The 11,146-nt window shown below is 31.7% G+C and overlaps 1 protein-coding gene across 4 annotated transcripts; it reads left to right on the plus strand.

The window, feature by feature from the left end:
- The first annotated feature begins 1,451 nt into the window (after positions 1-1,451).
- On the plus strand, positions 1,452-9,333 carry LOC145304713 (uncharacterized). Of its 4 annotated transcripts, XM_080146663.1 has the most exons (15): positions 1,457-1,967; positions 2,348-2,446; positions 2,515-2,556; positions 2,632-2,718; positions 3,232-3,330; positions 3,685-3,719; positions 4,499-4,576; positions 4,893-5,062; positions 5,108-5,355; positions 5,601-5,639; positions 6,026-6,121; positions 7,454-7,561; positions 8,039-8,079; positions 8,449-8,512; positions 8,896-9,331. In XM_080146663.1, the coding sequence occupies exons 1-15, from the start codon at positions 1,881-1,883 to the stop codon at positions 8,944-8,946; spliced, it is 1,344 nt and encodes a 447-aa protein (XP_080002789.1). In that variant the 5' UTR covers positions 1,457-1,880; the 3' UTR covers positions 8,947-9,331. The 4 variants fall into 4 exon arrangements, with proteins under 4 accessions (XP_080002790.1, XP_080002791.1, XP_080002789.1 ...); XM_080146662.1 differs by having other exon boundaries at positions 4,893-5,355; positions 8,896-9,330; XM_080146664.1 differs by lacking the exon at positions 4,499-4,576 and having other exon boundaries at positions 1,452-1,967; positions 4,893-5,355; positions 8,896-9,333.
- Positions 9,334-11,146: the final 1,813 nt, after the last annotated feature.

Raw genomic sequence — 11,146 nt, forward strand, 5'->3', positions numbered from 1 at the left:
TTTGAGGGTCATGCTGTAGTTAGGTGTTTATAAAATTAGGCATTTTTAAAATTAGGTTTTTTGTCACATTAGGCATTTTTAAAATTAGGTATTTTAAAATCAGACATTTTTAAATTAGGTATTTATAAATTAGGTGTTTTGTCACATTAGACATTTATAAAATTAGGCATTTTTAATTAGGTATTTTTAAATTAGGTGTTTTGTCCCCACTCCAATTATATTATATTTATTGAGTAGTGTATTTTAAAATTTGTAACTGGTACAAAAAAACTATTCTGGGTACTATTGTTGCAATATGATAATGAAAAAGGATTTCTGTATCAAATTTTTTTTAGGGAGGTAGGGTTTTTCTGCAAAAGATGCCCTTTTTAAATGATATGCCAAATTGGTTTACAGGAGTATACAGATAACATTCTAGAATAAACCTAGTGTAGACTGGATCTTTGTCAATATGCAATGAATAGTTTCCTATGACATTTCAAAATTTTTCCTAAAAAAAACAAATTCAACCAGCATTAGGACCAGATATAGCCTTTTAAATTTTGAAATGAAATTCTGCAAAATTTTAGCATGCTTTTTTAGAGTAAAAATGTTCCACGGGGGATTAGGCTGCGAATTCCACCCACCCATCCATGTCCAACACGTTACCTTTGGAGACCTAGGAAATTTTACAACTCATACAACTAAATCTAATTATCTATTTTGGCATTCAATCATTTCCTCCTTTCTTCTTATTAATAACAAACTGCTAAAATAGTACAAGTAAATGCCTTTTTCCATCTTAAGTTTAATGAGGTCCAGACCTGGCACAACATTTTATAAATTCACAAGTGTACATAATTCAGGGAGGGAGGGGACATTGAGCTGTTATCAAACTAGTGCCCAAAGTTTTATGATAACATTTTCTTATTCGTTTGCTTCACAACTTTTGGGGTTTAATTAAATTTTGATATGTCGGTTCATAAAGTAGAGTGTCTGTCCACTGATTGTAATCTAAATTAGGGGTAATTTTGTGTATCACCATTGGAGATATATTGTATATAAATTTATTGACCATTGTCTTTTCCCTTTAGATCCCTGAAATAATTGTATAATAATTACTAGACCTATCTATGTAAAACCCAGCCAGTTTGTGTACCTGGTCAACATCGGAGGACTTCCTGGAACTTATGTGATCAAACCTTACATCAGACCATGGCAATAGAAGGGAAGCTATTCTAGAATTATGGTCAGCCCTTATATCTGTCTCTAGCAGATAGCTATGATCTTTAATTTTGACATGTTATAATTGTTCTATCCATTTAAAACTTGGCCTGATGATTCCTGTAAAATTTAGGTATGTTTTAGAAATCATAGCAACTCTATAATCATTGTCAATAAGTTTGTATATCCATTTTAAACAGGTTTATATTTAAAAAACAATAATTTATATAATATAATAATCCCATTCACTTGATTTTGAAAAACCAATTTTTTGGGTACCTCTACCTCAAGTGCCCCTAGAGGGGCAAAGCCACTTGTAAAATACAAGAGACAAATACTTCTGTTGTCTTGAATGATATTTTGTGTTCTATATTTTATAATTTTACAGTATATATAATTTAATAAATTGTGTACATAAATATTTTTGGAATATTTTTAAATTAACCAATTAAAGAATTATCATTTTGATGAATGCTTATGATTTATATTCAATACTTTTTTATATTAATTGCTCCCTCTCTTACAATTTTTCTAAATTAAAACTGCAAAATTAAAAATTAAATTAATTTAAATTTTTTTATAATTTATTTACATAAATGTTTATATTATTCTTCCCTTGTGGTTTCACTGTCTAAATTTCAATTATAACTTTGTTTGTTTTGTATAATTTATTCCATATGACATTATATTCTGTTATTTTTAAGAGAAAAATGAAAATAATATGGGAAATCCTTACCTTTTTTCTAATATTTAAAATTATACAGGTATTTTAGAGATTTGAAATATTATATATAAATTTGTCCATCCATCTGACTGTTCTATTATTTAAGAGAACTTAGGTAGAATGCAATTTGTTATATTATTTCTAATTTCTTTGGCGGTAGGGGGTGGGGAGAATTTTTTTTTTTTACATAAGAATAGCATGGAACCATGCTGTGTGACCAGTAGGTATATTTCTTGATAATCAGAGCCCAATCATTTTAGTTGGAAAAGAAAGTCAATTTTTTTAGAGAGGACCATTAAACTCTCTTAAGACACTTTTAAAGCCTCCCTCAAAAGCATTAATAAAAAAGACTAGCTTTAAACCTAATAGCCCTTTCAATATTTAAATGAAATTCTGCAAATGTTTACCATTCATTTTAAGGGTATAAATGTTCTACAGCAGAATGGGCTGGGAATTCCACCCACCATACAAGAAGTGTTGCCAGATGTACCAGCTAATGCCTTCCCTACTAAAGTCCATGTAAGGAAAAAAATCAAAAACAATCACATTGTCTGAATATTTTATGAATTGAAATCTTTTTATTTCAGGCTTCTGATGCAGAAGGTGGCAATCAGGACTATGATGTCAAAGTAAGATCACATTATTTTGAAATCTGTTAAATATTTTTTAATGTTATTCAAATAATTTGAACAATTGTTTTATAGCTTAACATCCCTAATTGTGATTGCCAATGTTCTGGGAAATCATTTATGGACGGAAAAACAGGAGAGCTATTTGGTGATTGTCAAACGGTAATGTGTTGATTAACAAAAAATTTTATTAGTTAATAAATTAATTTTAGTATAATATGCGTCGTAGGTCAGTGGTAATGCACTGAGCTACGGTGCTTAGAGTTTGAGTTCAAGTCCCAATGTGGAAACTCCAATTTCTCAGTTGCAATTAATTCACACAACTTCCCCTTGGTTGTGCAAGAAAGGGGATGATTGAGTAGTTTGGATACTCAATAGTCAAGTACATAATATCAGTGCAACCCATATCCCAAGCTCCTCTGTGGGGAGCGTCATTCATTACAGTGACTTAATGTGGGACACCTGCCATACTCGACGAGGGTGTGGTAATACAGAGTAGGTCTCTTGAGAAAGCAGGTCAAGTACTTGTACATGAGCATGGACCTTGAGCTTGCCATGGTGGCAAGCATAAGTGTCTCGTCCTACTCCATGACTACTTAGGTCCAAACAATAAGTAACTATGGCTATATTAACATAAATTTTAGTTAAACCATAAAAACAATTGGTTCTTTTAAGAATGATAATAATGGATATTGGTGGTGTTATATTCATACAAGCACACCTTGTATAGATGCAAGACCAAGTAATATACCAAGATATTGGATCTCAAATGAGGTAAGAATGAAAATGATACACATACAAATTTTATGTTTGATAATTTAATTAAGTTTTATTTTCCTATATTATATCTTTATGGTCGAACTAACCTTTTGTATTATTCTGAATGAACACTAAAAAAATCTATAATAATTAAACATCATAGACAACATAAAATGCTATTTTTTATTCTATTGTTTAATATATTTCCTTTTAAACTAACTAGAACGTTAAAGAAGTAAAAATTTAATTTCTAAATAAGTCAATTATTTGTAAATGAAAACAATTTCAGGTAAAAATCAAAGTGTTTTTTTTTCATTTAACAAATTCAAAAAAGTTTGTGAGAATGAGAATTTATAACTTTATTATTAGGCTTGTCGTACCCCACCGATAGGAAGCGGATACTGGTAAGTTAAAGATTTGTCCTACCTCATGACAAGCTTAAGCATTTCATTTTGATTGTAATATCAAAAGCTTTTTAATTAAACTGTACAAATACATATTTGGCTTTATTATAAAGATATGCTTATACACAAATGAAATTATAAGGCTAAAATAAGAAGGGCTAAAATAATAGTTATTTTCTAGTAGACTTTAAAAACAAATTAATATCCAATATACTGAATCCTGTTTTGGGTGCTGAAAAATTGCACAGTAATATAGACAATATTCTATAAATTAAATACCAGGTCAACAAAACTAATTAGAACTTTCAATTTTGCAATCTATGGAATGCTATCTATAATATCAATCCATAATAATACTAATTTTTTAAAGAGGTGCTTTATAAGAGTTCTATCTTTTGTAAGAACAAGGGTTACTACATCTTTCAGTAATCAGTATAGATTATAATTTCTTATTTTAGATTTAAAAGAAAAAGAAAAGAAAAAAAATTTTTGGGGGGTGAATATTTTTTTTTTTTTTTGGGGGGGGGGGTATTTTTCAATTTTGGGGGGGTTGGGGGTGTCTTACCTCCCAAGAAAATAGTTATAAACCTTCCCAGGACCTATGAGAAGCTACCCTGTTAAGGAGAACCCGATCGGTTCAGCGGTTAGCGAGATCCTTTGGTACAGACACACAGATACACAAACAGACAAACATCCTTTTACTTTAGTATAAGGATAGGCAATAAGAAATTTCCTTAAATTTTTTCCTTAATTAATTAAAAATAATACTTTACTTAAAGTCTGAAAGGTCATCAACAAACATGGATGAAACATAAAAGATGGGAAATGGATAAAATTATTGATTTTGTTCCACGAAGGTATATATTAGAATTTTCTCAATTATCTGATTTGTTGAGAAATTGAACTACTTTTTCTATATAAAAAATAACATGAATTTTACTAATCTTAAAAAGAAAATAACAGGGCTCTTCAGCTGCAGCTAAGCCTTAAATTTGAAGAGTGATAGCCATATTTGGGTAAGGTTTAAACTTCCATTGGATTTTTTATAAATGGTAAAAGGCTGATTCCTCTAGAATTTTACATACAGCTACTGAGCCCTGAAAATAGTTTTATCATATATATTCAAGCAAGAAAAAGATCCCACATTTTCACCTATATCCATACTTATGCTAGGCACAAGAAGATTGCTAGTGCTGATGTGAGACCAGGTGATGTGGGACCTGGTGCTGAGAGACTTATTGCTGTAAGACCAGGTGCTGAGAGACTTGGTGCTGAGAGACTTAGTGATGTGTTACCTGATGATATGGGACCTGGTGCTGAGAGACTTAGTGCTGTAAGACCAGGTGCTGAGAGACTTGGTTCTGAGAGACTTAGTGCTGTAAGACCAGGTGCTGAGAGACTTGGTGCTGAGAGACTTAGTGCTGAGAGACCTGGTGATATGATTCTTGGTAATGTAAGACCTGGTGCTGTGTTACCTAATGATATGGGACCTGGTGCTGGAAGACTTAGTGCTGTAAGACCAGGTGCTGATAGACTTAGTGCTGAGAGACTTAGTGCTGAGAGACCTGGTGATATGATTCTTGGTGCTGAGAGACCTGGTGCTGTGTTACCTGATTATATGGGACCTCATGCTAACGTATGAAAAACTTATCTCAAAAATATTATACAAAAATGTGGTGTTGTTTTCTCATTGTATTTATTAAAAAATAATTTAAGTAAATTAACATCAGAAGATAAATGATATTTAATTAGCAAAAAAATTGAAAATAATCTCTTTAAAAATAATATCAACTAATAATGATAACTGGTAATTATGCAACATATAAACATTATTGTATACAAAAGCCCTTGTTTTTTTTATATTTATTGATAACTTTTCAGAAAAGGGAATTGGTTTTGAGTGAAAATACAAGACAAGAGGTACTTATTTAGAAAATTTAGTTGGTTTAATTAATATTAGAAAAAACATAGCTTAACTATATTCTAAGAGATGGGGCTCTTGAAAATCCTCTTAAGGGGGGGGGGAGGGGTTGAATAGCATCTCTACTATCTTAAAAACTATAAGTTATCATGACAAACGGAGAAACACAAAAAGCAAAGTTGCTTAAATCATAAATATGTAAGATTGAAATTAATTTACTACTGTGATTTTTTACAAAATCAAAATCATATAGGAATTCATAGAATATATATCATTGTTAAGAACCATGGTCTATACACAATACTAAATTCATCACAACTAAGATGTTCCTGGTAAATCATGTATTCAAAACTAGAATCTCTCCAATTGATCTTAAATTATTTAGAAAGTAGTTGGAGATTGTGGGTGCCAATGTTCTGGCATTTCAAAGTTGGTCCCGGATGATAAAGGAGGAACAGAACGGCAAGGCAAATGTAACACTGTAAGTTTTAAGTAAAATCTTTTCATCCGAATAAATACCTTGTTTTGAGGTAATGAAAAACAAAATAGTTGTTTGACAATCACCAGGCACATAGGTGGAAACTGTCAAAACTATACTTTAACTGAAGCTGTCAGTGTAAAAAGCTAAAAACAATTATGAAAAAAATTCATTTACCAAATATCATGTTCACACTATTAATGACATAATTCCTGAAAGATAGTTTATTCAAGACTCAAAGTTATTTATTAATTGAACATACTTTATAAAGGCTGTTACCATGAAATCATCTTCATGAAAAAGAATACTGTCAACCAAGCCAAAAGGGAGTTTTCCTTATTTCCTACCATATCTAACACTTAAAAGTGTATTACAGTTAGGAGGTTGAATCCATATTTATAGATGCAGAAATATTATCTTATTTCTGCTTCTATAAAAATGATTTCAACCTCCTAACTGTATTAGATAAGGATGTAAATCATGAATTTGTGTATATACCAACTACTTAGTCATACTAATCAAATACTGTTTATGTACTGTTGTAAAGTATATGAGGTATAATACAGGGTACAATCGTTCTCATTTAATACCAATATTAGCGACAACTTATGTTCTGTGGTATTCGGCAACCCTGGGCCATGCTGCATGGCAACCCTGACCACGACTCGTATGAGGGCTGAGAGACCTCCCCCGAGTAACGGGGGGGATGGGTACACCTGACCCCTCCCCCATGCTTTAAAATTGATTATAGCTTTGACAGCCGTATTATGGTTAATCTGAATTGTTTGGTTCCCCACCCCTTTCCAGGGATGGGGGATAAATGTTGTCCATTTTGTTTTTTGCATGTATATCTATATTTAACCTTTGATTTAGTATTAATTATTCCAATCTGTGTATTGATTATTTGTTGTATTATAAATCAGTAACCTTTAGACTCTGAATAAAGTAACACCTCAGTAAACTCTGTTTGTTATTTGGTGATATCTAGAGAAGCCCAGCTTCTCTATAATTATACGTGTCCACGTCTGTTTGCACTGCCGTAATCCTGAACTTGGGAAGCGGCTGATAAACCGAGGCCGCTACCACAGTTCCACAAGAACTTCTAATTTTAAACATTAACACAATGGCTTGCTTTATTGCATCAAGATCCATTTCAGATCCATAGAAAAGGAAAAAACCTCTATGATTGAGCTCAAGTTCTCCAACTATAGTGTTTGAAACTCATAATCCTAATTAAATTCTCATTGACTAAAATGAAAAGACCTTTTTTTGAAATGTTAATGGAATTAGTTTTTCATGTATTTAATGATAACACCTTTAAATCTTATTACCTAGGTTGATCATACAGAAACCTATTGGTGTTATGTGAACAAGGATACCACATGTAAAGATACTGTGTATTTACCAAAAGAGGAGCCATCATATCAATATAAATCTTATCAGGTAAAATTTTAAAAGACTTAAGATGTCCATGGTCCTTTCTGGAAGCAATATTTTGATAACAAGTAGAAACTGACTTCTTACATCACAAATTAGCTCATAAGGGGTGAGGATGCTGACCATGACACTGAAATGCCAGGTCCAACAACCCAGAATAACTAATGGGAACCAAACGTCTCTTTTTCTTTCCAAACATCTGAGGTATTTCGATAAGTAACAACCCTTAAGACTACTAACTCTTTGATTGCACGAACTTTGTCTGAAAAGTCTTAACTGTGAATGGTAATGAGTTGCGTCTGTTTTGGGCTAAGGCATTCTTCCTGCTATACCTATTAATGTTGCGCATCTAACATAGTAGCAGTAGGAACCATTTTTGTTGTCTTTATTTAAGATATGGTGTTAAGCCAAGATTCGAACCTATTACCTCCCCGATAACGAGTGGTTAATTGGCATCTTATTAATAAGAATTTATATTCAAAGGCATGCTCTACTCCTTCACCAGGCAGTGTTCAATGTAGAGGGTAACCTTTTATAATTAAATTTTTCTTTTACCTTAGATCACACAGCAGTGACTTTTATTTTTAGCCAATAAAACGCATTATTAAACTTAGCCTTCTTAGAAAAGCTGCTAGAGGCTTTTAAAAGCTGTTTAAAAAAATATAGAATACATATTTTCTAAATATGAAAATTTTAGAATGGTAATTATTTTGAATTGTATAAAGTTTACCATTAACTAGGCCCCTAAAGGAGACTAAGGGCAATCGAGGGGGAGGGTAAAAATTTACCCCACCCAATTTACAATTTAGTTTTAAAAAGAAGAAATTAACAATTTTTTGGGGGTGAATATTTTTTCCTATTGGAATATTAATGTAAAATGATGAAATTATTAGCCAACAAGTAGAGCCCATTAACAATCCCATCTCAACCAAGAGGCAAGATAACCCAAACATAAAGGTAAAAGCATTAATTAAAAATGTTTAAACAGAAGCAGCTTACAGCTTAGAATAACAACATTCCTTGTGGGAAATTTAGGTCTTAGCAGCCGCACTTCAGCCATGACTAAGCCTCAAATTTGATCCCGTTTATATGCTATGAAATTTTTTTCAAATATTTTTGCCAGGTATAGACTTTTAGCTGACATTAAAATTGTAAATGGTTAATTTCCCTGAGGATTACAGGCGGCTGATGCACGGCTGCCAAGCCCCGGGGAATTTTTGAGTCTAAAACGGTACGCTTTGAGAAAAAAGAAACAAGACTTGGTTGAAATTAAACATTACAAAATAAATTCTTTAACAAAAGGTATGTTAGAAATGATTATTATTACAATTTATATTTAGATTACTAATTTATTCCATATACTCAACATCAACACACATCAACATCACTGATAAATCCTCAAATAAAAGTAACAGGATGTTCGTTTGTCTGTAATATAAGAAATTCCTAACCACTGCACTGCACCAATATTCTTCTTCTTTATAGTGAAGATTCTAATAGTCCATTGAAAGCAGTCATATCGTTAGTTTCAAAAACTAATTTACGGCTTCAAAATATTAAAATTGGTGCCAAATATTGCTAAATTCCCTCATTTTCATACTGGGGGTTAAACGTGTGAAAGAAAGGGGTTAAATAGGTATTTGATAAATATTGAAATAGCTATACATTTTCATACGGCCAGGATATCGTTGTAAATCACTAATTATCCCTTTCAAAAACTTAGCTAGACCGTTTGATTTTATTGGGCAATTTGAGTTTTTTAAAAAAAGTGGATTTCTCAAATAAAATAGCCTGTTCATATGATCACGGAACCTTCGCATATTTCTAGCAAAAGTTTTTTTTTGTTGGCTTTTGTCTGAAGCTTAACATTAATAAATACATAAATTTTTAAAAGCAAAAAAGAAAGATAAATATACGAATTAAACTATAAGAAGCTACCCTGTAAAGGTCAGCTAGATCAAAACAGACGCACACACGCACATTCAACATTTAAAATTTGTGCCGTGTTGTTATTTTTGTTTTTTTGGTCAGTAGCTTAAGATTAAGAAATATCTGAACTAGTATCCTATTAGTATTATATGGGTTATTTTTTTCTAAATACTTACTCTTCTTATATTTATTTAAGTCTCGTTGTAAAAGATCCCTCCCCTAATATATGATATGATATGTCATCGGTCAACTTTTGCTAAAAGAGGTGGGGGGGGGGGGGGGGGGGAGTATAGGTCAAGTGAAAGTTAAATCCTAAAGGGTATTTATATTTCCATCCAAAGTTGCAAGTCAAATATGAATATGAAAGGGGGGGGGGGTTAAAATGTATATTGTCCTTGTTCACGTGACTAAGTTGACCCTTTTATCAATATACCTTGTATATTGGGGAATATTAACAAGGATTAAAACATCCATAAAAACTAGTACTGAAACTTTATGACAAACGGATACAGGAAGCAAATGCCTACATTACCAGAAATGAAAAAAGCTATCCGCTTTCTTACGGATTGACCAGCCCTAATTATAAAAAAGCTATTGTTCTGTAAGATTAAAACGATTTCTGAAACTGTATAACAAACGGATAATAACACTTAAATAGTTTCAGAATAGTCGATGGAATCAAATGCCTAAATTACCAAAAAAGCTATCCGTTTGTTACGGACGGACAAACTGACCCTAATTATAGAAAATTATTGTTCTGTATGAAGATCTCATATTTCTCATGTGAGTTCAGTTAAGTTGACCCTTCCAGTTTCCCTTCCTTAATCAGGTGACATAAATTTTTCCTCCCCGCCCCCCCCCCCCCCAAAAAAAAAAAAATATTGTACAGCGATTAAGCGAAGATGTTGGCCCAAAAGCTTTTGGTACTTATATTAAAGATTTATTATCGCAGGTATCTAAAGGGATAAGACAATAGCCGTTAAATTATTATACATCCATATTGATGGTAAACATAATTACCCCTTCTGTAGATTTCAATTAGGGTTGGAAACGTTTGAACACTTAAGATAATAATGATAAATTATTGAATTTTGATTAGTTAAGTCCTCAAAGTTGTTTGTAAATAGGAAATTTTCATCAATTCATCGTCCATTGTCTTATTCTTTAAGATTCCTTGTAAAAACGAAAATTTAGTTTAAAGTAAAAACAAGAAAAATTAATCCATAAATGGGATGCTATAAAATAAAATATTTACACTTTCACTCGAAGTACCTTGATGAGCACTGAAACCTTTAATTTTGGGTCAGGTTGTCAGGATAGGTTGTATAAGGAGAAGGGGGGTGGCATTTTACTTAAAACGTTTTTTATTTGAGGCATATCTTTGAGCAAATAAAATGAAGTTTTTTTTAATAATTATTTTTAAAATATTTTTACTCTTACAATGGTACATTTTAAAATCCACGGAAAGCTGTTTAATGTTTATAATACGATACTATAAATAACTGTTTTAGTGTGGCTACGAATCTAAGTTTTCCCTCTTGATAGGTTATGAGTCATACTGAAAAAACATGTATTATATTGTAGAAAAACATTGATTGCGCGATAACTGTTTACAATATGCACAGCACAATTACAATTATAAAAATGGGACCCCTTTTTTTA

Source organism: Acartia tonsa, chromosome 13 (genome assembly GCF_053477335.1).
Source record: "Acartia tonsa isolate MP-2025a chromosome 13, ASM5347733v1, whole genome shotgun sequence".
In the NCBI taxonomy this organism is placed as follows: domain Eukaryota; kingdom Metazoa; phylum Arthropoda; class Copepoda; order Calanoida; family Acartiidae; genus Acartia; species Acartia tonsa.

What these genes read in the sequence shown, in the direction of transcription:
- LOC145304713 (XM_080146662.1), top strand. Translation starts at nt 1,881, where the DNA reads ATGACATTATATTCTGTTATTTTTAAGAGAAAAATGAAAATAATATGG. An exon ending in ATTGATTTTGTTCCACGAAG is followed by an intron (nt 4,577 to 4,892) that starts GTATATATTAGA and finishes TACTTATGCTAG; the next exon opens with GCACAAGAAGATTGCTAGTG. An exon ending in ATCAATATAAATCTTATCAG is followed by an intron (nt 7,562 to 8,038) that starts GTAAAATTTTAA and finishes TTATATTCAAAG; the next exon opens with GCATGCTCTACTCCTTCACC.